A 23,537-nucleotide genomic window follows, 5' to 3' on the forward strand; every position below is an offset into this window, starting at 1 on the left:
TGGGACACGGAATACACAAATATAAGGATAAATTATAAATATATTTTTTAATATTTACTTAAAGTATAGATTGTTTTTTGTAATTTAAGAAATTATAAATTTTTCTTGTTAAAAAATTTTGTTTTACAAAATTAATTATAAAAAAAGAATTCTTAATTACTCTTCTATACAAGAATAAAATTACCTAAATTATTAATAAAAATATATTTATAACATCATTAAAAATTAGGGTAATGTTTTGTTCCCCTAATTTCCTCCTCCCGAATCCCCCTAATTTCAGAAGAGAGAGAGAGAGAAGAGAGGGAAGAGGAGGAGCTCCCGATCGTCGTCTCTGCAGCCCGATCGTTTAGGAGGAGCTCCCGATCGTCGTCTCCGCAGCCCGATCGTCGTCTCCGACAGCCCCCGCCTCTGCCTCGCCTCCGTCTCCGCCTCCGCCTCCTCCTCCCCTGTAATTAGAGCCCCCCTCCAGTCCTCCTCCTTCCTTCTCCTCCTCCCTTCTCCTCCTCAACAAAAAAAAAATATGCAAAAACGGCGTCATTTCTGGGATTAGGGGAATTCGGGGAGCTCAGATTCGAGCTCCCTAGCACGACTCTAAAAACTATTAATTGACTTGATGATTTATTAATAAAATGAGACGATTTGTTATGAAATTAAAAATCTTAGAGAGTGAAATGTAATTTTCAGAACCACATGAGATAATTTATATTTTGATCAAATCTCAAAGGGTATATTTACAATTTACCCCAAATATAAAGCAAGTTTACTTTTGTGTATTTTTTGTTCGATTTTTTCTGTGCACTAAACTTTTTTTTGTTAACTTTTTGTTCTTGAATAATCTCTTTCATAAATCTTTTCCTGGCCCAAATCCCATCTCATCCACAACAATGTTTTGTTCGGATTGTGGAATTTGTGAACAAAATAGAAATGGAAATGGAAAAATGTAAAAAAAGTTACTGAAATTTAATTAAAATATAGATCGTCCTGTAGTTCTAGAAATCACATTCCACCCTTTGAGATTTTAATTTTATAATAAATCGCCCTTTCATAAATCTTTTCCTGGCCCAAATCCCATCTCCTCCACGACAATATGTTTTGTTTGGATTGTGGAATTTGTGAAGAAAATAGAAATGGGAAGAGAAAAGTATAAAATAAAGTTAGGGTAATTACAAATACATCTCTTGAAATTTGATTAAAATATAGATTGCCTCTTGTAATTCTAGAAATTACATTTCACCCCTTGAGAATTTTAATTTTGTAACAAATCGTCCTTTCATTAATAAATCATCAAGTCAATTAACAATTTTTAATAATATTAGAAATATAATTCAATTAATAATTTATGTAATTTTATTATTATATAGAGAGCAATCATGAATTTTATTTTTTTAGTTGATTTTGTTAAATAAAAAATTCTGACAAGGGGTCCTTGTAATTTTCTAAATCACAGGAGACAATCTGTACTTCAAACAAATCTAAAGAGGTGTATTTGTAATTTATCCAAAAACTTAACTTTGGTTTTTTTTTTTTTTTTTCTCTCTCCTCACATTTGCCTACAATTTTCCTTCCTCCTCCACAAATTCAACATCAGCCTCGATAAATTTGTAGCCAAACTGCAGAAATTCCCATGGATGCTCACCCAAGAAGGAAGTAAATAAAGAAAAATCTCATGGCACAACAGTCCATTGAGCCCTTGAGCTTCTAGCAGGGTAGGGCTTGTGTTGGGATTGGCACTAACCTATTCAGTAATTGACTAATCCGATGGTGGTTATCAGAATTTTAAGCTTATTCACCTATGGACTTTAATCAGTAGCGGCTCAAATTATTTTGAAATATCATATTAAACATTAAAATGAGACATCTTATTAGGACTTATAGATGATTGGGGTTTTTGGTAATTAAAAAAAGAGTTTTTTTTTTTTTTTGGTGGGCCATAAACAATGAGCTAAATGTGGTAAAAGTTAAGCCACTCGTGTGACTTTAACAAAGCCTAAAAATATAAATTGGATAAGTTTGTGCACCCAAAAAGAAATAATCAAAAATTTATTTAGAATGCAAATCTAAAGTGTATATTTGAAGTGTTTGTTGTGGGACTAATCTATCAAGAATGACTTTCAGTCTTTAATTGTAAATTCTGAGTAATTTTTTGGGTAGGTGGCACTGATATATATCTCAACCTGCTAGATTTAATATGCTAATCAATCCTTTATACCTATAACTACTAAACCCAAGCACCCAGAAAAAAAAAAAAAAAAAAAAAAAAAAAAAAAAAAAGTACACTTTGCTCCTTTAAAATTTCACTCATTTCTTACTTTAGCCCTTCAAGTTTGATTTTTTCTATTTTGGTATTTCATGTTTACAATCCTTTCCATTTTGACTCTTTAATTTTAATTTTTCTTACTTTGGCCTTCATGTTTGTAATCTTTCTCACTTTAACCCTTCATATTTGTAATCATTATCACTTTACCCCTAGACTAACTTCTATTTAAAAGACTAACAGAATCTGCGACATCACCAACACATTAGCTCCATGTGATAAAAAATGAAAATAGAAAACATAAAAATTGAAATTTTTTTTGTCTTTAGTGAACTTTTTTTTTTCAAATTTTTGCATACACATTATTACATTATAGATGCATCTAGATTAGATGCACCTAAAAAAATAACAAATTTCACTAAAAACAGAAAAAAGTTTATTAAAGACGAAAAAAATGAAAATATACTGATTCAAACACTTGTATTTTCAATTCTAAAATGAAAGTTTACTATCGTTTTTTTTCGTCTTTAGTGAACTTTTTTTTTCTTTTTTTAGTTAGTTTTTTTTATTCCTTTAGATGCATCTAATCTAAATGCATCTATAATGTACTAATGTTTATGAATAAATTTGAAAAAAAAAATACTAAAGACTAAAAAAAATTCTAATTTTTTTGTTTTTTATTTTTCATTTTTTGCATTTTAGTGAATTTTTACATCACACATGGAGTTAATGTGTTGATGATGTGGCAGATTCTGTTGGTTTTTTTAATAAAAGTTAATCTAGAAGTAAAGTGAGAAGAATTGCAAACATGAAAGGTCAAAGTGAGAAAAATGAAAGTTAAAGGGCCAAAGTAAAAAATGAGTAAAACTTTAGAGGGATAAAGTGTAATTTACCCAATATATATATATATATATATATATATATATATACATATATTTGCATCCAAATTCTAGATTTGTATAATTCATCAAGTCATAGTTCATAATTTTATTTTCTTTCCACCGTAGTTTTATTCAATCAAATCAATGCTCATTAATGTATTTTTATGGGTTATTTACATCAAAATCCTCTAAACTATTGAAAAATTATCACTTTGACTCCCAAAACTATAAAAGTGTACAAATAAATTTTCAAAACTATTGAGAAATATCATTTTGCTTTCTACATTATAAAAGCATACAAATGTTTCGAAATTATAAGAACGTACAAATTAAATAGTTAATGGAATGAGTCAAAGTGAAACACGTCAACAATTTAGGAGGTCCATTACACGTTTTTATAATTCAATTATGATAGAGATCCCACACATGCATGACCCCCACAACCCCTACTCTCATCCCAACCACTCATAATGTAGGGCTCACACATTTTTGAGTGGACCCCACACACACATCAAGTAGGGGTGAGCATGGTCCGGATTGGTCCGGATTGAGAGAAAATCAGGACCAATCCGTTATCTACGGTTCTTGAAAAATTAAAACCAATCCAATCCGTTTAAATTGTGGAACCAATCTGAACCAATCCGTTGAAACACGAATTAGATCGGTTTAGGACCACGGATTTAAATAATTAATACATATATACACAAGTCTATTCATTTATCAATTCAAACAATACCCAAGACTAAAATTCAAACAAGATCTTAGTAACACCCAAGACTGAAATTCAAAGCCAAATTGCAAAACTGAAATGCAAAATTGATTATTGAAATTCATTTATCTTAGTACTTCAAAACTCTTGCTCCCCTAATAGTACGGAAATTCCACAAAATTGATTATAAATTTTGGAATGCTATGATTCTTGGAACTCAAAACTCAACACCAAGAACAAGCCTACAAATCCAAATCCTAAAATTAGCTGGAATAAAGAAAATATTTCCGAAACCCAGAACCTAGAAGTGTCGGTTTAGGATTATCAAAACTTAAAACACAGCATAAGAATCAAACAACTACATGAATCCAGAGACCTAGCTTGAGTTGAAGTACACATAAAATTGCAAAATTGCCAATAGAATCCTAAATCCAGAAAAAGCAAAAACCCATAAACCAAAAGCAAGAAATCCATGAACAGTTACATCAAGAAAAGAACAGATTCCAATAAAGCTCTCAACTTTTTCTCAAGAAAAAACACCATCACCACCAAAAACAGAGGAAAGAAGAAAATGGAAGGATAAAAATAGAAAACAGAAAAAATAAAAATAAAATCTCTTACTTACATTTACCGAATCCATTGTAGATGACATGAAAGAGAGAGAGGAGCAACACACCGATGGATGATCTGGAAACAAAGGAACAAAAATAGTGTCATCGAGAGAGAGAGAGAGAGAGAGACCTCACCGAGAGAGAGAGACGGGCGGCACATCGATCTGATCTGAGATGGATGAGAGTGTGAGATGAGAAAGAGAAGAAAGACAGAGAGACACCATCGACAGAGAGATAGATGAGATGAGAGTGAGAGACAAAGAACTGAATGAGGCGTGAATGAGTGAGGCGTGAATTAGGTTACATTTTAGTTTTATAGGAGACAAGAAATTATATTGTGTGGGAAGGTACATAGTATAAATATAGATTATTTCTAGATGGTCCGGATCGGTTCCAATCCGGAACCGTGGAGTTCAATTCGGAACCGATCCGTGGCCTACGGATTTTGAGATTTTCAATCCGGAACCGAACCACGGATTCAAAAAACCAATCCAAACCTATCGAATTGGACTGGATCGGATCGGATTACAGATTTTACGGATTCCTTGCTCAGCCCTAACATTAAGGGTCCAGATCAAATTGGGGGTCATGAAACCCCAAAAAAGGGAGTCCTAAACATTTCTCTTTGTAATTTATGGGACAAAATAATACTTCTCAATAATATAGAAAATCCATTTGTACACTTTTAAAATTTAAAGGATCAAAATCATACTACTTAATAATTTAGAAAGTATCTTGCACAACCCTATTTTTAATTCATTTAATCATGCTGAGTAAGATTGTATACATTCAACCTTTCTTGGACCTCACAATGAGGGCTCCACATAAACAAAACTACCCGCAAGCTCAGCTTGGCTCGTAATGTATATATGCGAACTTGCCAAGTTTTTAAGCCTGTTTAATAAACAAGCTAAACTCAAATTAAAATTAGCTTGACTCTTAAAACACGATTCATTTATTGTTTATTTTAATAATAAAATAAATATATTATTTATATAGTAATGACACAAAATGTATTATATTAAATATAATATAATAGTTAACAAGTTAATTGAGCTTAAACCCTATAAAGCTCATTTCATTTGTAACCCTACTACCTAGCATGAATTTCGTGCGCTGGACTGTCCCTCCGCGAGGGGTTCACAAGGGGTTCACGAGACAACTCTGTAAAGAAGTGGTGGGCACATACATAGTATAGTCACGTATTTCCAACAACCTATGATTAGGGATGGCAATGGATAACCTACTCTATGGGTATTTATGGAGACCCAACCTAAATACATGGGTTTTTTCCTTTTTTTTTATCTATTGGGTAGGGTAAGTGATATTCTTTAAATATCCACAAGGGATGGGTTGGGGATGGGTACCCACTAATTTCCCTTTTTTTTTTTTTTTTTTTTCTTTAAGATTCACAACCAAAACTAAATATACATTCAATTTTTTTTTTAATTTATTTTTTCAGGTTCACAACCATTTTTTTTTTGTTTTGTTTTTTTTTTTTTTAAGATCCACAACCAAAGCTAAATATATATCCAATCTTTTTTTTATTATTATTTTTTTTAAGGTTCACAACCATTTTTTTTTTAATTTTTAAGATTCACAACCAAAACTAAATATACATTCAATCTTTTTTCTTTTGTTTTTGTTTTTCTTTTTTTTTAAGATTCACAACCAAATCTAAATATATATTCAATCTTATTTTATTTTATTTGGTTCAACAATAAAATCAAATACACATTAATTAACATTGTCACATTATTCTTGTCAAATTTTATGCATATCTAGAATTTTTTAAATTTATTTAAAAAAATTAAGGACACTGTCTAGTGTAGGTTTCGGTTTGCTTTTCTATGTTATTTTATTTTGTTATGTATTGTAATTTTCAGAATAGTTTGCTTGTTCTGAAATTTCAATTAACGAGTATGAATCTATTTGTTTTATGTTATCACACAATTTATACAACATATATATATATATATATATGAATGTATTTGAAAATAAGGAAATTGTAGAGAATCAAAGCAAGCATGAGTCGTGATTGGTTAGAAATGATGGGTACAAAGATTTATTTGCTGGAAAAACAAAAAGGGGATACAAAATCTTACTAAATAATTTTTTTAAAACTAATAGAATTTTTCTTAGTTATGAACAGATTTAACTGAAATCAGCTTGTTTCCCAATGTTATGCTTCATTTATTTAGATAGAAAATATTTTTTAATGAAAAATATTTTTTATAAAAAAATTAAAAATATATTTTTTTATATTTGGTGGTGGTGGTGATGGAACGAAGGTGAAAGTAGAGATTGTTACATAGTGGTGGGGTGATAGCGGCAGTGATGATAGTAGTTGCTATGGTGATGGTAGTGTGACAGTGAAAGTGAGAATAGTGGTGATGGTGTTGTGAAATTAGTAAAAATTTATTTGAAAAATTATTTTTTGTTTTTTAAAAGTAACAAATAACAAAATTCGTGGAGGACTAAAGGAAGAAGATGAAGGATGGATTGGGTGTGGTAATGCATAGATATCTTAAAATGAGTGGTTCAGATTTGTTAAAGGTATAATTAGATTTTGGATAAATTAAAATGAATGGTTCAAATTTGTAAGAGAAAGATGGTTTAATGTCTAAAATGTCTGTGGCTAAGAAATCAACAAACAATTCCTTGTTTATGCCCTGATGCAATTTAATATGGGTCTTATAACATTTTCTTCAAACAGGTTCTTTCATATTTTATTTCTTCAAACAGGCTCTTATAACATTGTAATCAGGTTCTTATAACATGTAGGAGAGAGAGTGAGAGTGAGAGTGAGAGAGAGAGAGATGGTTGTAATTTTTTTTTAATCTTCCACGTTCTTCCACATTTTTTTTTTAATTACTAAAACTTATTTGATTGTCTCAAAATTATATATTTGATAATTATAAAACAAACTTTTTAATTAATTAATTAATGTGTATTTGATTTTGTTGTTGAACCAAATAAAATAAAATAAGATTAAATGTATATTTAGTTTTTGTTGTGAACCTTAAAAAAATAATAAATAAATAAATAAATAAGTTGTTAACATTAAATATATTTAAAAAGAAAGTAAAAAGATTGAAGGTATATTTAGCTAAAACTTTTATCAAAAAAAAAAAAAAGAAGGTTGTTAACATTAAATATGTTAAAAAAAAAGATTGAAGGTATATTTAACTTTTGTTGTGAACCTTAAAAAAAAAATTTGTTAACATTAAATATATTAAAAAAGAAAGGAAAAAGATTGAAGGTATATTTAGTTTTTGTTGTGAACCTTAAAAAAAAAAAAAAAAAAAAAAAAAAAAAAAAAAAAAAAAAAAGAGTGGTTGTTAACATTAAATATAAAAAATAAAAATGGGGATTAAAGTGGGTTGGGAAAAATCCATACCCATTAAGAAATGGGGAGGGTGGTACCCATGGGGAATGGAGAATGGGGAATGGGGAAAATTTATTATAGAGTAATGCTAGAGACCCCAAATATTCTACCAAAAGTTTTACCAAATGTCTCACATGGGTGTGGGACCCACACAATGTGGGTCCCATGTGGGTCCCACACCCATGTGAGGCATTTGGTAAAACTTTTGGTAGAATTTTTGGGACTTATAGCATTTTTGTTTATTATAGGGGAATGGGGATGGAGAATTAATATCCACCCCATTGCCCCCCATTGCCATCCCTACCTATGATTTCATGATAGAAAATGTGATGGTATGTTTGGTAATTGTTTCGTTTTTAACTTTTAGTTTATATTTATAAAAATTTTAAAAATTATTATAAAAATTTGTTTGATAATTTTTTAGTTTATAAATGATTGTGTCAGTTTATAAATTTGAAGAAAAAACATAAACTCATTTTTTGGGTTTATGTTTTCAGTTTTTTATTTTTTTTTTCAATTAATTTTTTTTAATTATTTTTTTCAATTAATTTTTTTTTTCAATTCATTATTTATTTTTTCAATTAATTTTTTTTCTAAAAAAAAAATTTCAATTAATTTTTTTTTCAATTGTAATGTGTGTGATCTCATTGTCATAAATAATAAAAATAAATATAAATATAAATATTTTAGTCCTGAACAAATATATTTTTAGTTTATATTTTAATATTTTTTAAACATTTTTTTCAAACCAAACGCGTTTGTAATTATGTTTTTCTAAAAATAAACAAAAACCAGTTTATAAAATTTTTGTAAACATAAACCAAAAACGTAAACATTACCAAACGCTACCTATGTGCTTCAAATTTTTTATCAAATATCACACATAGGTATAAACCCCACACCCATGCAAAACATTCGGTCATTCTTTCATGATTTCATCTCATCCTCATACAAAAGTACCAAACATAAATGATCCCAAATTATACCCCAGTGTCGGCTATTAAGGACGAATATCTAATCTAACAAAAATAAATATATTATGCAACTTGAACGCGCTCATCAATCACAAATCACTCAAATGCAGAGATATTCTATGATTTTGAGAGGCACAAGCCAGTAAAAGTAACAGCAAGTAAGAACATTGAAATTCCATCAATCATTGAACATAAATATACAAATAAACACCAAGAAATTTTTTACAAAATATTTTAAACAATGCAATACAAAATAGAACCACCTTTGACAAGTATAATGATCATATAAATCAAATATTACAAGCATAAGCATAACCCCCACTCGGTTATTTAATTTGATCCCAAAACAAGAATCTAATCAACACACCAACCACCTATACTTTCTCATCTTTCTTATTTCCTTTTCTTGCTTAAAAATTCTCTCTTATATACACAATTCCCAATAATAAAAACATCCTTATTATCATCATACCTTAATGCCATCTTTGTTTATAGTAAGATTATGGTTGGCATCAAGGAGGTTCTCTAATGATCTGGATTTTCTACTCCGGACCCTTCCTGCTTCTTTTAGTAACTCACCCAACCGCTTCTTTTCATCTTCCACATCAGGATTTGCTGTCCCAAGCTTTTCCTCCCTCATCCCAACGACACGTTCCAATATTTCAATTGCATCATCCAACCTATATAACAAAACAAATGCATTAAAAGAAGGACAATACAGACTGATCAACTAGATATAATTTGTAAAAATGCATAACTCAGCTTTGCATAGCCTAACACATTGAGTGTGTGCAAAATCAAATAGTGGGAGAGGTGGTTTATGGAGAGTGTGAAACTGAAATATTTTGGGATGTGGTTTTCTGCCATTGTTGCCCAGACAATTGCTAATTGGAATGGTTTAAACAATTGTATGTAAAATAAAAATAAAAATAAAGTATTGTTTGGATAATTTTGGAATAAGAATTAGCATTAAACTGGGCTGTTCACTTTATAATATATTTTATATTTTTATTTACATATAGTGTAAGATAAAATCTTTCTTCCCTGAACTTTCAAGTCATCGGTAACCAGAATCTCTATGTATATTTTAAGACCACCCTATCCGGCATCCCAGATGACAGCACAACAATAGATGATGACCTTCTTTATGATTTTTTGGTTTTTCGTTTGTTATAACACAAGTCTCTGCAACTTTAACGTCGCTCTGATTTATGCAATTATCTAGTCGACAAAATTCATGACAAAGTGAACAAATTCTACCCTTTTGAATAAGTCCGAGTATTGCTTTATACCAAAGGTGAAAAAAAGGAATGAAAAAGCAAAGGACAGCTTTATCATTTATTTTAGTCCAAAGTTTGATATGAAAAGGGTGAAATATAAAGTAAATCTAATCCCTGAATTTAGTAGGTCTAAATACTACTTGGCATGGCCAGTGAATCATCACAAGTCCAGACAGATTGGTAAATCACTAAGTAGTTTATACAACCCTCCTTTGCATGAAGAGAAAACACTTTCCAACTGTCAATTATAAAACAATAATATCATGATTTTAAAAAAAAATACAGAAATAAAAATGATACTAGAGAAACTACAGAAATGTAAAAGGGTGCATACCTGCCAACAGCATCATATGTGCCGGCAAGATTGCTATATACCCCAAGCGTGTCGGGATGATAAGGTCCATACTCATGTTCTAAAACACTCCTCGCCTCTTCAAACAATTCCGCAGCCTCATTTATAGCATAACGCTGCACGCAAGCAAGCCCCATCTGATTAAGAGCGATCCCAAAGAAGGCAGATTTCTTCTCCCCACTTGCCCGAAGCTTCAGAATCGCGTTCTTAAACGAGTTGTAAGACTCAGAGTAGTTTCCCAACATATAGTACATGACTCCCATCTGGGCTTCAATTCCTGCAATCGTGCTTTGCTGCCCCGGGGCATCATTATATATCTTTAACGCCTTCTGTAACAACTTCAGCGCCTGTTCGAGCTCATTCATTGATTCATAAATAGCAGAAACATCAGTGAGACCACTGGCAATCTCTTCTGGAGGAATCCCATGAATGGGCTTCGTATAAATGCGAAGGGCATTCTCACAATATGATTTTGATTCCCTCAATTTGCCCGTTTTGTTATACAAATCAGCCAAGCGCACAAAAACTGAAGCAACTGATGGGTGATTTTCGCCTTTGGAGGACTTGAAAACTGTCAACGCCTTCTGATATGCGAAAACCGCCTCATCATAGCGAGTCAGCGATAAGTAAGTGTCTCCGATGCTGCAATCCACAGACGCCACCTCCGTTTCCTGCCCATTTGCCACCATAGCCATGCTGGCCAAAACAAGGTGCTCAAGAGCAGCCTCGTGATTGCCCTTAGTTTCACATATAAGCCCCATGAGCCTCCTATCTGCTGCCTCTTCGAGCGAAGCGGGTGAACCGTTCTCTTTGTGAATGTCGAGAGCCATTCGACAATACTTCTCTGCCTCATCGAATTGCAATGCTTGGACATGAGCTTCAGCTAAATACCTACAAGTCTCACCAACTCTTGGATCTGTATCTCCCAAAACTTGTTTCTGAACTTCCAAACCTGTTGTGTAACACGCGATAGAGTTCTCAAGCTGCCCCAGCATTGCATATGTATCACCCAGTTGCATATGACCCGCAAATTTAGCTAGTGAATGATCTTGGCCATCCTCAATCACTGGAATTGCGATTGAATGCTCAAGAACTGGAATTGCTTCGCTATACTGGCCTAGATTACAGTAGATTGCTGCAGTAACATGTAAGCACATGACCAAGTCTAAACTGGGTTTTCCATTCGCACATTTCTCAAACGATTTTGCTGCTCGAAAAGCTAATTCGAGAGCTTTCTGGGGATTATTATCCCCAGAAGAAATCAAATCCCTCGCTTGCTTAAGCAAAAATGGTCCAAGATCCGGATTTTCTAACCCGGACTCCGATGAGTCCTCGGTCCCATTCTGCAACTTCATCCCTCCCAACGGTTTTCTTGATTTTCTTGAAACCTTATCGTTCCTCTTTTCAATAGGAGGCTTCTCTTGAGGGCTTTTGCTCTTTGGGTTTGATTTCAACGATGATTCTGATTCCGAATGCAATTGAGGAGCTTTCTTTGATTGGTTATTATCCAATTTCCCCAATTTCTTATCCACGGACGAGCTTTCCTTCTTAAAACCCGAATCACTATGACTTTCATGATCTCTACTTTTTTCCACCTCTACTACTTCCTCTTCCATAATCTCCACTTCTCTCATCTCTCCACCGACAAGATGGCGTAACTCTGAATCAATCCTTGACTCATCACCATCAGATCCAAAGCTAGCCCTAGAAGGTGACTGATCAGAACTCTGCATCTCACATACATTATCATAAAGCTGCTCAATTGAAGTGTCAACAACTCCATTGAAAGGGGCTTCTACAACAGCAGCATTCTGAGGACTCTGCAGACTCAGAGTACAATTAGGGGGTTTATTTTGAACTGAATTCTCTTTACATGGTGTAGAATTTCCATTTTCATTCACAAACCCATCTTCAAGAGTTCCCTCCACAACAACTCCAGGCATTTTACACGACCTCAATTAACAAATAACTTAATAATTCAAATAAATTATCTGCAACAGATGTTCAATTTACAAAAATCAGACCTCCACTCTACATATATGTCCTATCTATCTATTCCCAATTCAGATCCAAACAAGAATGACATATATTTCTGACAAATTTGCAAAAAAACATTACTATCCACAAACTTTGATGTTTTAAGTTCCAAGACAACAGAACAGTTACATATATACATATGCACATAATGTAATAACAGAGGTGATGATTTCTTAAATAGATCTTTGAACATCAATACATATTGGCTAAATTAGCATAACTACTCAGGAACTACAGACTTAACTACTATGAAATCAACATAAAAACCCAGAAAAGAAATAGAAAGAAAGTTTGTAGTTGACTTCATAAAACTGATCCAACAATGGAAAAAGGCCATATATATACTATATAAGAAAATGGGTAGAAAAAGGAAATGAATTGAACATACATGAAACAGAAACAAAAACACAAAAAACAAAAACAAAAAATGAGAAGAAAAGTCATACCTCAAAGACAACCTATGAAAGAGGACACCCAAGTGTGGTGTTCTGTCCTCTGAGTATTGTATATATATAGAGAGATGGATAGAAATGAGAAAATTAAAAACAAAAATCTACCCTGTGGCTGTGGTGGGTCTCTGTATATACAAAAACAAGTTTGATGGGGCACGAAGGAGATGAGGGCAAAATGGGAACTCTGATACAGATGATGGCCCTGTTTGGCTAGTTGGGATTGAGATTTTTTCCCATTAAAATTTATAAAAAAATAAAATAAGTTAAAATAATTAATAAAATAAAATATTATATTATATTTATAATTATTTTATTTTTTTTCTTATAAATATCATATTTAATTAAAAAAATTAATTATTTTTTTAAATATAAATATTTTAACTTATTGAAATAATTAAAAATTAAAATATAATCAATTAAAATAGTTAATTTTTAAAAGAGGTCAATATAGATATGATTATAACAATGAGGATTAAGAAAGTAGGAATAGGAGATTTTAGAGGCAGCGGTGGAATGTCAGAGGAAGGAGGAAGATGACTTCTGGCCGAACACTGAACCCACGCTTGCAACCGCCGATTTGTTTTCTGTCTGTTTCTACCACTCTCAACTTGCCACGTGTCAATCTATCTTAGGGTTCGTAATTTTTTTATGACGGATATACCCTGGAGTGTTATGTACATTGACTGGTAAGTCACCTTGTTTTTATTTGGAGGAAAATAAAGAAAAAAAAAAAAGAAAAAGGTGATAAAATAATCTGAAATTTATAAAAATATACGTTATTCATGTACTAATTTATACACAAAAAAGAAAAAAATGGTATATATTCATGTATTTGAAATTATAGAGGGTGAGAAATTAAGGTCCAAATTAAATATGAGATTAAATACTAAGGTCGCCCCTTTTAAGCGACCAACAATGATTAAAGGAGTAGGGACTAAAATTCAAGAGAAATGGATCAATAGTGAACCGAACCCTTTCCCTAGAAAAATTATTTTACTATTTTTTATTTTTTAATATTTCCCCTATTTATGTCTAGACTTCGAACCGAGACTCGGTTTATTGACTTTTTAACTATTGAGGGTGGTTTGCGTTAGCCTTTTTTATGATTTGTTGTGAATTTAAAATAAAAAATAAAAAAATGATTGGTTTAGAGAAAAAAAATTTTAAATATTATTTTTTTTGTGAATAAAATTTTTTATTTTTTGGCTTATGACAAATAAATTTTTGACTTTTCAACTCAACAAACCTTGAAATTAGTGATTGATACGTGGATAAGGAGTAATATTATATAAACAAAATTTACAAAGAAGATCTTTTACAATACAAATCTCTTTTTAAATGTGTATTATATACAAATTATGACAATTTTAATATTCATATCATAAAATGTCATAATCAAACCACTTCAATCAATACCTAAAAGAATCACAATAGACTAACATTACTCATGGCATAGACCTCCTCAGCCATGACAACAATACATCATAATAAAGTCATGACCAACACTAAAATTTGTGATAACTAAACATTATTTTAGGCATAAATAATGAGTCCTTAGATCATAATTAAAATAGTAATTATAATAAATAATAACTAATACTATAATACGTCATATTATAATGAACACTACAATTGATCATAATCAAGAACCATAAATGTCGTAAATGGATATATGTGTGTATTATAGTCTTACATAGACCAATATATCTCATTTATATTCATTCATAGAAAGTCAAAATGTATGTCGTTATGTTTTATAATTGCAAAAATAAATAAATAACCATTATCACATCTTTTTAGTCTTAAATTTTGTATGAATATCATTTTTCCTAAATGAATCACTTTCATACTATTGTGGTTTAAGTCTTATTATCATGTGATATAATTTTTTTTTTTTTCTTACAATTTCTCTCAGAGAGAGAAGTAAAAAAAAAAAAAAAAAAAAAAAAAAAAAAAAAAAAAAAGAGGAAGATGATTTGGGTAAAATGTAAAATATCAAATACAAACCCAAAGTCCCTGTCATGAAGGTTTAATTGCTTCCAATAGATGGTTACAAGGATGCAGTGAATGCATAAATGTGTATCACACAAAAGCTAAATGATGTTTATTGGTTCTCAAAAAAACAAAAAAAAAAAAAAAACTAAATGGGTGGAGTATGTGCATCAACTATAGTATGCATGTATATGAATTTTCATAACTCCAAAGTTAAATTCGAGTTTTCTGTGGAAAGATGGGTCTGGGATTCTTTGTCTTAAAAAAAATTCATTCTGTTTCTATTCATTTATAAGAATTTTAATTTTGAGATATAGAATCTCAATATATAATCAAACAATTATAATAAATCAACACGTAGAATGAAAGTAAGACTAAATATGTAAATATGTAGGTGCATCTCTAATGATTCAATAGCTAAATAACTAGTTATTATTATATTTTAATAATGAATAGTGTACGGGAGGAAATAATTCTCCTTGAATAATCCTGTTGACCAAGTCCACGCTCCTCCGTACGACGTCGCTTTATCATCTGAAAACACAAACGTGAGCTAGCCGGCGGGTGTGTGCCGGAAACCTCTCCGATGCCTAAGTCAGTAAGCTTGACAAATAGACAAAGTTTTATGTTCTCAGAAAGAATTGTGTTCAATTACCTCCTCCAATGTGGTGCTTGTGAGCTTTTATAGGTTTCGAGTGGCATAATCCTAGTATGACTTTTATTTCTCCATGCAGAGTCCTCCTAGGATTCATACTCCTAAGGATAATGCTTATCCTTTTACACCCTCCCCCACTGCTTAAACCAAGTGGGATGGTTTTCACTTTGGCCGAACTACTATATGACTGAAATAAGCTTGGCTACGCAGAGCCACAGAGAAGGCCGAACTGTCCTTAGCTCGGTCTTCTCCTCCAACTCCTTATCTTGGCTTTCCCCTATTCAACCATGGTGTGTTTAGATCAAACTTCCAAGTGGCAAGTTCTGACCGACCTAACCATAATATGTCACGACCGAACTAAATGCAAGGCCGGACTCACTTCAAACTGCCACCAGACCGGAGTTGCTTTACACATTCTCGAACCGGAATAACCACACCTCTCCTGGGCCGGAATAACTTCACTTCTTTTGGGCCGGAGTATCTATACCTCTACTGGGCCGAAATAACATTACGGCTTCTTACCGATTCCTTTACGCTTTGGGCCGCAGGGCCCAACTCACAGCTCGGCCCAATTCTTTCCCAAAAATTACCCTCTCAATTGCCCCTTAATTTCATCTGCATAGCATGATGGAGATTACAAATCCTTCAACCGAGCTGAAGTTCTACAAGCCTTTCCAGCCGAGATAAAAACCCTTCAGTGTATCCAGTCGAGCTAGTTTTACTCCGAAAAACGTCTCTTCAATCACGACTGTAACGCTTCCCTTTCCCTTGCCACGTGGCGGGCTCTGATAGGCCGTGAGCTGTTATCACGCCGCCTTCGTACTTCGAACTTTTTGAACAGTCCCGCCCCTTTTTGCCGCTTTTTTCTCTCTCCTCTTTCACAAAATAACATTTCTTTCTCTTGAATCATTCACCTTCCATTCTTCATCTTATCTCTCTGTGTTCTTGCTGTTCGTGTTCTTCCTTCACTTTTGAGAACTGATTTTGCTGCCACTTTCCCATCATCAGATCCCTCTTCTTCCACCTGGTAAGTAGACTTACTTTGCTTCCTTTATTTTGCTTTCGAATCTGTATAGTTTTGTTTTGCATGTTTTTTGCAAACATTTTCTTTCATTTTTGACGCTTCGCTTCTGTACTTTTATGAAAAAATAATAGCAGAGCTCATACGTGTATGAACTTCTGTAAAAAACTTGCTTTATATCCAAAATTAGGTAGCAACCGAACTAGAATCCTGTTTGCATTAAATAGGTAGATCACCGTAGTCAATAACCGAACTAGAACTTGAAAGTTTCAAAAAGTTACCAGAGCCTGACTCACTTTAGCCGAAATAAGATCATCGAGTTTTGAATATATCAAACTAGGAACCTCGGTTTTCAACCGAACTAAGCTTTTGGGGCCAAGCAGGCTTTCTTAGTTCCTAAACCGAACTCAGAAAGCCGCCCCTAGAGGCTTAACCGAAGTAACTTTATTCATACTGCAACCGATTTAGGCCTTGGGGCTAAACCAGCTTTCTTAGTTTTTTAGACCGAACTCAGAAAGCTGCCCCTAGACGTTAAACCGGTCTACCGAGCAACCTGCCCAAACCGAGCTACCAAACCTTTTGATGAACCGAGATAGAACCAGTTTTTTGAGGCCGAAGTAGGGCTCTTATACCTTGCTTTTAAATTGTAGCACGGTCCAACGATCAGTGCTTTAACCCCCTCTGTTTTCTACTTTGCAGACTTAGGTTACCCAGGCACTCCTGCGTGCGCTCAACCGAGCTACTGAGCACGATTTTTGCACCGATATAAATTATAAGTAAATTATACATCAGATGGGTAAGTATAGGTATCTAGTTGAGACCCCTGGTGGTATGGCCAAATTTAGGAAAGATTACCATATTCCTGAAGACGTCCATCTGTTGTTAGCCGAAAAAGATGTTATTCCCTGGGAAAAAGAAGGCTACGTCCCTTTTACCCTTCAATCCATAATAGAAACCGGACTACGGTTTCCTGTCCAACCGCTGATCTGTGAATTTCTTAGGCAGACTAGATTATGCCCCACCCAACTGTCCACCAATACATATCGCATTATAATGGGAATAGCCGCACTGAACCACCAAACCGGACTAAACCTCGGCCTGGCCGAAATTTTCCATCAATACTCCATCGGCTCAAAAGATGCTGGGTGGGTCTATTACCTTAGGATTCGCCACCGCCGAGAGAAGATAGTTAAACACACACCGGACAAAGATCTTAATGACGATGATTTTTTCTGGGTCTCTGGGAACTTTGAGGATTTTCAAGCCCAAATTCCTGGCCGACCTATAAATTGGAAAAAGGGAGAGCCCGGTAATTTAACTTCGGTCTTCTTCCTTGTATGTTATTTCGGTTTTTTTTAGTCTATTAACCGAACTAACACTTCTCTTTTTGCAGATTTCGCCCACCTTCGTTCCCTATATAGCTATCCCAACCTTGCGATTTTGCGAGCCGCACTACGGTGTAAAGAAAGGAGTTGGGCCAAGCTTCTAAACTTTGAACCGACCTACCGATATAGCGGTCGTCGAAAGGCCCGAGTGACCGATTTCCTTCTAGAGGAAGCACCTGAACCGGACCCAAACTTGCTCGAAATACGACTTGTCCCATTAACAGCTGAAGAAGAGATGGCGAAGAAAAGCAGAGTGAGGGCCCTTCTGATCGCAACAACCAGGGCCGAAGTGCAACCATCCTTAGAAACGCAGCCTGCCGTTGTGGCCCTCCCTTCTCAGCAGCCTTCTTCATCTCGTCCTTCCAAACGTGCCCGATCTACATCGACCGAACAGTAACTTGTCGATGAGGTTGAATCCATCCCCCAAAGTCCTCAACCAGCCCTCTAACCGGAGCAAACTGACCGAGCTGAATCTCCGAAATGGGCTCCGCCGCTGACCTTCAACGACCGAGACATCAAAGCTACTGACTCGGTTGTGGCTGAAAAAGATCACCAATTGGCCTTTAACCTGGCCAAAAGTGTGTGCCTCCCCAAGGACATGGGGCACCACTTAAAGCAATTAAACACCGAAATGAAGTCAATCCGGTCCACATCGAAGTCCATGATCTTGGTAAGTAGCTCTGTCCGTTTCTTTTGTCTAATTTCCAACTTTTACTTCGGCTTAAGAGAAGTCTTTGTTGTGTCAGGCCTTACAGAAGAACAACATTACTTACAAGAAAGTCCAAGAACTCAGAAAAGCCACAAGGCAGGCAATGGTTGAAGCCGAAGCAAAAGCAGCCGAGCTAGAAGAAGCCGAAAAGAAAATGGCCGAACTACAAGCGGAGAACGGCCGTCTTGCCGATCTGGTTAGTTCGGCGGAGGCAGAAAGGCAGAAAGCGGCCATTGCTATGAAGGACAAATACCTGCGTGAGCTGGTAAAACTTGAAAAGAGAAAAGATACCGAAATAAGCCAACTAAAAAAGAGCGTGGAGGAGGCCGAAAATGAGGGGTACAAGCAAGGTTGCAAGAAGGCAGAAGACGCCTATGTCAAACAATGCGACGCCGCCAAGGAGCTGTTCTTCAAGTGCGGCTGGAGGGCGGCTGTGGAGAAGCTCGGTCATGATCAACAGACCGAGGTCTTCGACCCTCCAACTTACTTTATACCGAAGTCCCTTGCGGAGTATGCAGACGCCTTGCAACAAGAGTTTCTGGAGGACTCAGATTCTGATGACTCCTCTGCTCCTAAAGACATTCTGGTTGCTAGTGCAGACCCATCACTTCGGTTGGAGCCCATGGTAGAAGACCCACCTGTTGATCAGCCAAATGAAACCGTGGTTCCAACCGAAACCATCCTGGCAACCGAGAGTGAACTTCCTCCTGAGACCGGTCTTCAAGTTGATGGAGATGCGGCTTTTGACGCCGAAATTGAAGAACTTTTTTCCTGATTGTGTATTTTTTCTTTGTTGCTTTTTGCCATTGTAACCGAACTATGAACCTCCTTTGTAATAGTTTCAATGAATGAAAAAATTTTGCTACAACTCTTGTTCCGGTTCTGATATGTATGTCTGTACTTTGTAATGCCTTTTATTACTCCAACTTCTATTTCGGTTTTGGCTTTTTAAACTATGCTTACCAGCCAACCACTCCTTAGCCGATATAATCACTTCGGGTGAGGAGTACAAAGTGCTTAATCCAGTCAATCCAATTTCAGCCATACCCTTACTATGGCTGAAGGGTAACAAGTGTTGGTTTATTCCAGCCAACCACTCTTCAGCCTTGTACTTACTTCGGCTGAAGAGTAACAAGTGTTGGTTTATTCCAGCCAACCACTCTTCAGCCATGCACTTACTTCGGCTGAAGAGTAACAAGAGTTGGTTTATTCCAGCCAACCACTCTTCAGCCTTGCACTTACTTTGGCTGAAGAATAACAAGAGTTGGTTTATTCCAGCCAACCACTCTTCAGCCTTGCACTTACTTCGGCTGAAGAGTAACAAGTGTTGGTTTATTCCAGCCAACCACTCTTCAGCCTTGCACTTACTTTGGCTGAAGAGTAACAAGAGTTGGTTTATTCCAGCCAACCACTCTTCAGCCTTGCACTTACTTCGGCTGAAGAGTAACAAGTGTTGGTTTATTCCAGCCAACCACTCTTCAGCCTTGCACTTACTTTGGCTGAAGAGTAACAAGTGTTGGTTTATTCCAGCCAACCACTCTTCAGCCTTGCACTTATTTTGGCTGAAGAGTAACAAGAGTTGGTTTATTCCAGCCAACCACTCTTCAGCCTTGCACTTACTTCGGCTGAAGAGTAACAAGTGTTGGTTTATTCCAGCCAACCACTCTTCAGCCTTGCATTTACTTCGGCTGAAGAGTAACAAGTGTTGGTTTATTCCAGCCAACCACTCTTCAGCCTTGCACTTACTTCGGCTGAAGAGTAACAAGTGTTGGTTTATTCCAGCCAACCACTCTTCAGCCTTGCACTTACTTCGGCTGAAGAGTAACAGGTGTTGGTTTATTCTGGCCAACCATCGAAGTTAGTTTTTCCAGCTAACTTATAGTATTTGGTTATTCCGACCAAATGTCCTGCAGCCTGGATCCTTATCCTGGGCTTAGGAAGGGTGTTGGTTTATTCCAGCCAACCCCTAAGTTAGTTTTTCCGGCTAACTTAGAATAAAATGCTTGCAATGCGCCTAATCTTTACTAAAGCTAACTTTTACAAGGAACAACTTCTGCTAAAAAGAATTTCTCATTTTATTGAAGGAAGAAAAAATTACATATGTTTGAAAAAGAAAAGCTAAAAGTAAAATAACTTGAGATTGGCCGTATTCCATGGCCTAGGGATTGCCTTGCCATCCTTGTCTTCTAGGTGGTATGCCCCTTTGCCTGCTAACCCAACCACCTTATAAGGACCTTCCCAATTTGGGCCTAACTTGCCGTCTCCTGGGATCAAGGTGTTTCCCATTACTTTGCGTAGTACCCAATCCCCAATCTTGAATTGTCTTGGATGAACCTTTTTGCTGTATTTTCTGATTAACTCTCGTTGGTATGAGGCGATGTGGACTAGTGCTCTTTCTCTTCTTTCTTCTGCAAGGTCGAGTTCTAAGGCTATGGCTTCTCCATTTAAGTTTGGATCAAAATTTTCGCTTCGAATTGTGGGGAGGCCAACTTCTAGTGGGATCACTGCTTCCATTCCATAGGCTAAGGAGAATGGTGTTTCTCCAGTTGATCGCCGAGGCGTGGTGCGGTAAGCCCATAAGACGTGAGGAAGTTCATCTGCCCACTTGCCTTTTGCTTTCTCTAGCCTTTTCTTTAGTCCATCCAAGACGACTTTATTTGATGCTTCAGCTTGCCCATTTGCTTGAGGATATGCCGGTGTAGAATTGTAGAACTCTATCTTGTACTCTTCACAAAAGCTTCTAAAGATTCTGCCGTCGAACTGAGTTCCATTGTCTGAGATCAGTGCTTTTGGTATGCCAAACCGAGTGATGATATTCTGCCAAACAAACTTCTTCACGTCTTTTTCTTTAATTGACGCCAATGCTTCTGCTTCCACCCACTTTGTGAAGTAGTCTGTTGCTGCGAGAAAGAATTTTCTACCCCCGGGCGCTGTTGGAAGTGGTCCTACTATGTCCAAGCCCCATATTGCGAAAGGCCATGGGCTAGTTAATGGTAGGAGTTCTCTTGCTGGTTGATGTATTTGGTGCGCGAATTTTTGGCATTTCTCACACTTCTTCACATATTTCTCTGAGTCTGCTTGCATACATGGCCACCAATATCCTTGCGAAATAGCCCTGTAAGCGAGCGACCTTCCCCCTTGATGACTTCCACACACCCCTTCGTGTATTTCGAACAAGAATGCTTCTACTTTGCTGGGATGAACGCACTTGAGGTAAGGCCCAGAGAATGACTTCTTTTATAATGCCAAAGATGGAGATAGCCAAAATCGCTACGACTTTGCCCTTATTCTGTTGGCTTCTTTTTTCTCTTCTGGTAGGATGCCGTCTTTTAGGAATAGGATGATGGGATCCATCCATGAAGGGCCTAGTTTTGTACAACATACTTCTTCCACTTCGGGGTCTTCTATGCTTGGTCTTGGTAAGAAGTCGATGAGTAATGGATGAGGGATTGATGTATCTGCCATTGAGGCAAGGCCTGCTAGTTCGTCCGCTCGGCAGTTTTCCTCTCTGCCAATTTGTTCTATTCTTACTACATCAAACTTCTTGATCTCTGTTCTGACTAACTCTTGGTACTTGGCCATTCTGTCGTCCTTTGCTTCGTATTCGCCAGAAATTTGGTTTACCACCAGCAGAGAGTCACTGTATACCATTAGTTCGGTGGCCTTCATGTAGTATGCTGACTTAAGTCCTGCGAGAAGCGCCTCATACTCCGCTTCATTGTTGGATGCTGGGAAGCCAAGGTTGATTGCTTGCTCTACAACCAGGCCGTCTGGAGAGATGAGGACTATGCCAAGCCCTGCACCATGTCGGTTGGATGCTCCATCCACAAAGAGCTTCCACATCTCTCCAACGAATAATTTCCAGCAAGTGGAAGGATCAGATGATGTCGTGGGGTCAAGAATGGTGTTTTCCTCAAGGTCCATGTTGGCTATCTGCCCTTTGTCCTCTGTTTGAACTGCTGGTGAGCCTTTGCTTGTCTCTTCCTTGTTGTCCTTAGTATGGTCTGCCTTGGTGCTTGATTGACTACTTTCCACTAGGGGTTGCGTTATTCCGGCGTCAACTTCCGTCCCTAGTTCGGTTGTGTCGGTTAAGTCGACTGGGCAGATATGATGACTTCCAGGAGTAAACTCTGCGACGAAGTCTGCCAAAGATTGGGCTTTTATTGCGGTCTTGGGTTGGAACTTGATGTCGAATTGTCTTAACTCTACTGCCCACTTCAAAATTCGCCCGCTAAAGTTCGCCCTTTCAAACAGAGCTTTTAATGGAAAGGCTGTGAGGACGACTATGGTGTGGGCGTGAAAGTAGTGCGCCAATTTTCTGGATGCCATCATTAATGCTAATGCTAGTTTCTCCAAGGGCAAGTACCTTGTTTCGGCTCCCAACAATGTCTTGCTGACATAAAAGATGGGCAAGTGTTGTATTCCTTCTGCACGAACCAACACTGCGCTGACTGCGTGCTGAGAGACTGCCAGGTACAAAAAGAGTTTTTCACCAGGTACTGGAGTAACAAGTAGTGGTGGGGAAGACATGTACTCCTTCAAGCTTTCCAGAGCTCGGTCGCATTCTTCATCCCACTCAAACTTGGCTTTTAAAGCTTGGAAGAATGGTCGTAGTCTGTCTGATGACCTGCTTATGAACCGGTTGAGCGCAGCTGCCATACCAGTGAGATGCTGCACTTCTTTGACTGAGTTTGGTCTCTCCAATTCCTGGATTGCTTTAATCTGAGAGGGGTCTGCTTCTATACCTCGGTTAGTCACCAGGAAGCCCAAGAATTTGCCAGATCCAACTCCGAATGCGCATTTGGACGCATTGAGGCGCAACTTGTGTTTCTTCAGG

At 36.0% G+C, this 23,537-nt stretch overlaps 1 protein-coding gene across 2 annotated transcripts; it reads right to left on the minus strand.

The window, feature by feature from the left end:
* Positions 1-9,015: 9,015 nt before the first annotated feature.
* Positions 9,016-13,487, minus strand: LOC114309530 (protein KINESIN LIGHT CHAIN-RELATED 3). Of its 2 annotated transcripts, XM_028255272.2 has the most exons (3): positions 12,933-13,487; positions 10,432-12,440; positions 9,016-9,497 (listed from the first exon to the last, which is right to left on the minus strand). In XM_028255272.2, exons 2-3 carry the CDS (start codon positions 12,390-12,392, stop codon positions 9,284-9,286), a joined length of 2,175 nt encoding a protein of 724 aa, XP_028111073.1. In that variant the 5' UTR covers positions 12,393-12,440; positions 12,933-13,487; the 3' UTR covers positions 9,016-9,283. The 2 variants fall into 2 exon arrangements, with proteins under 2 accessions (XP_028111073.1, XP_028111074.1); XM_028255273.2 differs by lacking the exon at positions 12,933-13,487 and having other exon boundaries at positions 10,432-12,916.
* Between the last annotated feature and the right edge of the window lie 10,050 nt (positions 13,488-23,537).

Source organism: Camellia sinensis, chromosome 15 (genome assembly GCF_055761805.1).
Source record: "Camellia sinensis isolate YWXY chromosome 15, ASM5576180v1, whole genome shotgun sequence".
In the NCBI taxonomy this organism is placed as follows: Eukaryota; Viridiplantae; Streptophyta; class Magnoliopsida; order Ericales; family Theaceae; genus Camellia; species Camellia sinensis.

Coding starts and splice junctions, on each gene's coding strand:
- LOC114309530 (XM_028255272.2), bottom strand. CDS start 12,392: ATGCCTGGAGTTGTTGTGGAGGGAACTCTTGAAGATGGGTTTGTGAAT. Junction 9,498..10,431: donor ACATATGATGCTGTTGGCAG/GTATGCACCCTT, acceptor TTTGTTATATAG/GTTGGATGATGCAATTGAAA.